The 6,137-nt window shown below is 44.5% G+C and overlaps 1 protein-coding gene across 2 annotated transcripts in view; it reads left to right on the forward strand.

Annotated features, from left to right (window-relative positions):
* The window catches only part of LOC117769880 (polycomb group RING finger protein 3), a 43,853-nt gene extending 38,542 nt beyond the window's left edge, over nt 1–5,311 (forward strand). For both annotated transcript variants that reach the window (XM_034599091.1, XM_034599090.1), the window contains exons 8-10: nt 2,293–2,430; nt 4,429–4,509; nt 4,729–5,311. In XM_034599091.1, coding sequence (XP_034454982.1) covers nt 2,293–2,430; nt 4,429–4,509; nt 4,729–4,776 — 267 coding nt within the window. In that variant the 3' untranslated portion in view covers nt 4,777–5,311. The remainder of the gene's footprint in view (nt 1–2,292; nt 2,431–4,428; nt 4,510–4,728) is intronic.
* The last annotated feature ends 826 nt before the right edge of the window (nt 5,312–6,137 follow it).

A 6,137-nucleotide genomic window follows, 5' to 3' on the forward strand; every position in this document is an offset into this window, starting at 1 on the left:
CAGTGTAACTATCTGCTTGGTTAGATAACATGAAAAGCAACATGATGATTATGTTATAGAGGTGAACTGGTGCTTTAGCATTAGAATTCAGAGGCTGTGTAAAACGAGTTTGTCTCCTAAAGCTTGGAAGCAGCAGACGGTTTAAAAATAATGACGGGTTGCAGAACAATGTGTCAGGAACAAACGCACAACTGAATAAAATACTGTTGCTGATAATTGTCGGGACAATTACCTTTTTTTTTTTTAAAAGCCTGCATTTCAATAATTGCTTTTATAAAAGCGCCCCAGTGTGATTCACCAGTCTGCTTCACAATTACAGGTTTCTTTTGTCTTTGGTTTCTGTGGCTCTTTAATTTGAATTTATTCATTTAGTGTCGGGCACCGCGGCACCGCCGTCCACCGGAGGCATTCAAAATGGATAGTTCCTGATTTCATTTGTAGTCTGGCACAATCTCAAGCTCTGCAAAAAATGGTATCAATAATGCAGAGGGAGCCGACTGATTGTCGTGCTGGACGGACGACACCGGGAAGACAAATCTTCTTCCCCTAATGTTGCACAGGCTGAGGAAAAGTGTCCTTGTTGCTGTGTTTAGACGTAGGAACGACCCAGTGGTGTCGGACGGAGCCGCTCGTCACTGCCATGTGCTGAAGACAGGCCGCCCCTGGTGAGGGTGAGGATCTTGCCCTTTGGAAATTCAGCGACGGTGCAGAATGCGCTCTGAATATCTTATCCAGCCGCCTGTGTGAGCTGAATGCAGCCGCGTCGAATATCGAGGAGGGAGCGAGCCGAGGAATCCAAGATACCTTATTTACTCTATACAGTCCGTCTCTAGGGAACCTTGTGTGTTGTTCTGTTTGTTCTCCACCCAAAGAGGAGATATAGATTTATTTTCTTGACTGCAGAGGTCCTATATTCAGTGTGAGATTCACAAACTGATGCTGAAGGTTATCTTTATAAGAAAGGAGCTGTTTGGAAGAAGCAAATCTATTCAGCTAGAATACTGCCGCCACCACCACTACCATCACGGTGTCACTGAAGATGTGGACGCCGCTCAGATTTAACAAGCGCCAGGCCAAGCGCCACGCGTGACCGATTTCCAGAACGCTCTCCTGCTGCCTCCTGCACGACCTTTGCGGGGGGGCAGCAGTGCCACAGAGAGCTAATGAAAGCAGTGACACACAGCGAAAGAAGAGCGAACAGAACGACAACAACAGCCACAATCACTCAGAGATATTTACATCATCAGCAAAGCATGAAATAGTGCCGGTTTCAGAAGTGATTATTCTGGGATGGAGGGATGAATCCTGAGGGTCAGGGTCACATCTAATGTTCATGAGATGTTCCCCGTGTGTAAAATTTGATGAACCACAGCTATTTTGGGTCCTAAAGAGGAGAAATCAGAGAACACGGCTCTGCTCTAAATTATTAATCACGTTTCCAAATGCTCAAAGCTTCGTTTATCAAATCCAACACTGGCACGGAGAGAGTGGAGCTGCTGCTGCTCCCAGAGCCACACAAAGAAACACAATAACAAGACGTCTGCACGCGTCCATGACTCGGTGATGAGCCTGTGAAATCATCTCTGTGTGGCACCATAAAGCCATATATGATGTTTTCTCTATACGCCTCACTCTTGCATCAGTCACATGTAGCCTTAGCAGGACTCCTGGGCAACATAAAGAGGTCGTTAATGTTCAGTAATGTGAGGAAGCTGCCTCTTCGGGCTGCCGCGGAGTCCAGATCACCGCGGAGACTTTTATTCCACATTATGAGCCTCCCTGATTGCCAGCGCGGGTTGAAAAACACGTTACAGCGCTGCCAGTTTTAATCAGAGACCAGTGATGGGTTTCCAAGTTTAAGCAGAAACCAGAGTAATGTTGGCTCTCCCTGTTTGAAGAGAGAGCGGCAGAGGACTCGGTGGTGGTGATGCAACCCGACTCCTGCAGCCGCCGGCGGCCAAAACCAACTAACGTGTCACCACAGGGGGGGGGGGGACACTACTGGTTCATTGAGATGTGAAGGGGAAAAGCAGAAAACCATCATTCTGTCTATTCTTATGATAAATACATGAAATGAGCAGAGTTATAATATTAATGATAACCGTCCTTACTGCTCCTCGGATGCAAGAGGGGCTTAAAACGCGTCAAATTTAGCTTAAAGGCAGGTTTGGTAAGTGGTGTCTGAAACCGTCTTTACGTCCCGATAGCCATTAATAATGTTTTGCTGATGCTTCCGTCTCGTACGTTCGTTTCACCGTCTGCTCCACCGTTTTGTGTTCTTCCTCTCCGCAGGTCAGCATCTGCTTGGAGTGCAACAGCAGCAAGCTACGAGGTCTGAAGCGCAAGTGGATCCGCTGCTCGGCACAAGCCACGGTCCTGCACCTCAAGAAGTTCATCGCCAAAAAGCTTAACCTGACATCATTTAATGAGGTACAGACACCGACACGCTCCAGAGAGGAGAGAACCACAGCTCCATCGCACGCTCAACGTTTGCTGCTTTACTCCAAAGCTGCATTTGCATTTTAAAAAAACTTTGACAAGAACTACACGAGATATGAAAGTGTAGAAATAATCCGCTGAATCAGCTTTGTGTGACTGTGGTTCGCTCTTTTCATTCGTCTTAATTCCCGAGCCTAACAAGTGATGTAGATACAGTGATCCACGCTCGCTGAAGAAAAGAAGAAGTGCTTTGTTCCCCAAAGTGGATTTGTAGCAATTTGGAACAAATCTCTTAATTCTTTGGCGTTTTGTTTTAACTCGTATAAAAGCACCAGCTGCTCCTTGTTTACCAGAAAGTTGAATGTAATCACCGGAGATTACACGATGGTCAGCGGAGACACTTTCCTGCACTGACACACACGGGTTCTTTGTGTTTGCTTATAATTTGCAGGTATCAGGTCCTTGTGAAATCTAGATGTGGCAACTCTTCTATTTATTGTCTCTCCTCCCCCCCGTTCAGAGCAACAGGGGGGAAGGTGGGCGATAATTTGACAGATGGATTTTTCTAAAACGCTGTGAATATTCATCACAGCCGCCTTCTTTCCTCCCGTCTTTCTATTTTCTGCGTCTCTTGTTTTTTTGTTGTGGTTTTCCTGGCTGTCACAGAGATGAGTGGGACGGCTCCATTATATCGCCGGCCTCCGTCGCGCAGCTTCGGCGAGTCGGCCCCCCCGCCCCCCCCCGCCAGCCATTGTTGTGCCATCTATTGACTGTCGAAGGTTGTTGTTCAAACCCGTTTCTGCACCGAGCTTTACAATAAGTGGCTTTGTCAGAGAACAGTTGGGCCATTTACTCATTTCCTGTGTCTGTGAACCTGCCGTTGTGATCCTGTCACACATCTAAATGTTCCCGCAGGAAGCGAACGCATTGAGAAACACACGCGTGAATGGAAGAAACGCCCCGAACTACCAAAATAACATGTTTGTATAAAGCTCAACATAACGTCCCAAGTGACTGTAGATGGTAAAATGGCTGGAAAAACTCCTGAGAACGTCTGAAGCAACTGACCCGGGTCATTTGCATTCAAATACAACGTACAGTAAATCTCTGTCTGCAGTAAACAGGCCTGCGATTGATGATTTCATTCATTATGGGATTTATCTGTCCTTTGGTTTATTGAGGTATTATTTGTTAGTGGTAGAAAATGATGAAAAATGCTCCTCACAATTTAGTTTACGTCTTCAGATTGTTTGTTTTGTGCTGAAAATCCAAAGAGCTTCACTTTTCTATCAACAGAAGAAAAAATAAAACCAGTATATTATCACTTTTTTGCCATTTCACTGTGGGTGGATGTTTTTTCCTCTTTTATTTTGACGCAGACGCTCTGTGACTTTCAGGATTAAATCCCGTCCGTCCTCCTCTGGATTGTTTCGTATCTTTCTAATCACAAACCGGCTGTTTCAGTGCTGATAAAGGCTGACATGTCCTTCCAGTGGCAGCCAGTAGGTGATGCTGTGGCAGTGTTTGTCTCAGGCCTTCACCCCCACCCCCCCCCGCCCCCACCTCCCTCCCTGCCTGTCTCTCAGTATATTGATCGGCAGACGCAGATGCCAGGCGCTGCTCGGGCAGAATATCAATGTTGACTTCACAGGAGGAGAGGTAGATTTGGCGAGCCGGGCCCCTGTGTTCGGTATTGAACTCCCGTGTTCGCCTGAGAAGCCCCGCTGCTGCACAGGGGCCAGGGGCCACTCCACGTCTGAGTCTGCTCTCACCAGCTTCCTCTTCCTCAGAGATGTTATAACTCGGGCTGAAAGATGAGAGAGAGCAGAGGACGGGAGGTGGAAGTTTATATCTGCATCACGTCGGATCAGATGCAGACTGGAAACCTGACGTCATGTCGTGCACACGTCTCATTTCTCTGCTGAGTGAAAACTTCAAACCCTGATGTTCAGAAATGTTTCAGTCATTTGCTCTTTTCTCTTTTTACAGCTGGACATTTTATGCAATGAGGAAATCTTGGGGAAGGACCACACATTGAAATTTGTCGTCGTGACAAGATGGAGATTTAAGGTAACGCTCCAGAAAGACGGATTTAATGTGACATAAAATTGAAGATGTTAAATTAGTTCTATAATCATGTAATCTGACGTCTGACTATTGATTCAAAGACTTTATCAAACTGGTCCCTGGTTGGCAACATGTCTGACCTGACACTAACAGTGCAATGTCCTGTAAAGGTTAAAGCTAACAAGCTAAAGCTAACAGGCTCCATATGTTTGTGTCTTACAGAAATCGCCCCTCCTGCTCCATTACAGACCCAAGATGGATCTGCTGTAGCGAAAACGGACACAACGGTTGTTTCTTTCCTTTTTTAAAAATTTTTTTTTAATTACAGGTCCGGTGACTGCAGACTGTGCCGAAACTTCTTCTTTTCTTTTTTATTTATGCAAAGACGATCAACCAACACCAAGCAAAACGCCCGGCAGTAAAAAAAAACAAAAAACACAAATCAGCATAAGCCAGCAAACGGGGGAGCGAACGTTGGGGAACAAACACAAACCACAGAACTGGAAACCTCCAGCACAGATTCTGCTTTTTTTTTTTAGGAACTACAACAACCATTTTCTTTTTTGTTTTTTGTCCGCTACATCCTTGATATGTGAACAAAATGGGGGAAAAAAAAGAAAAAAAAAATTGAGAGAAAGCATATATTTATACTTTTGTACAGAAGAGACATTGAACCAAGACACTACTGGTGCTCTGTTTACACGCAAACAAGATGTCTGGAATCCCGTGACCGTGTTTTTTTTTGAGCTTCGTGCAGATTTCATCCTCCCGAGACAAAGACTGAAGCGGAGAGGAGGACGTTTTTTTTTTTTTATATATATAAAAAAAGGTTTCTGTTTTTTTTAACATTTTTATTTCCTGTCACAATCCACTTGACACGTCTGGGGAGCACAGAAAGTTTTATGGAAGATATATAACAGGCATCGATTTCAAGTAAAAATTGTCTCAGAATCTTTTTTTTTTTTCCTTTTCCATTTCATTTCGTCGGCTTTGTCTAATTTGCTTCATGGGTTCTTGATGATTGTCAATTGTGAATAGGCTAAAATTCTTTTGTTGTGTAGTAATTTATGTTCTATATACCGATATTGTACATAAAATGTCATTACAGAGAGAGAGAGAGAGCGATTGAAGAGAGTAAGAGAGACTTTAGACTGTTAAAAAGAAAAGAGTGGATCCCAGAAGTGCTATCTATATGTCGGGCAAATAGAAAGAAAAGTGTCCAGAGGTTTAAAAATGAGGATTTTAAAAGACAGACTCACTATCAGTATCAAAAATATATAAATGCATCTTTATGTTGTCTGACACAGACACAAGACGAATATCAAATCCCTTGCAGTGTGCGTGTGCGCGTGTGTGTGTGTGTGTGTGTTACGAGACTTTAGGGCGAATAAGCAGAAAGCTTCCCATCCCCCCCCCCCCCCCCCCCCGTGCTCCTCATCTCACCGGCCTCCTGTAGAGTTCAGTTATTGTTGTTCATTTGTTCATCATCAACAAATCCTTTCTCACCGATGACTCAACACTGGTGTCTGTAAACGTCCGGGCAGAGACCTCGTTCATCTTTCTGGTTTCTTTCTAGATCTTATTTGTTTTTTTTGCATCATTCAGACCTGAGTATCCGTCCTTGTGTTTCT

This window comes from Hippoglossus hippoglossus, chromosome 10, assembly GCF_009819705.1.
Source record: "Hippoglossus hippoglossus isolate fHipHip1 chromosome 10, fHipHip1.pri, whole genome shotgun sequence".
NCBI classification, from domain to species: domain Eukaryota; kingdom Metazoa; phylum Chordata; class Actinopteri; order Pleuronectiformes; family Pleuronectidae; genus Hippoglossus; species Hippoglossus hippoglossus.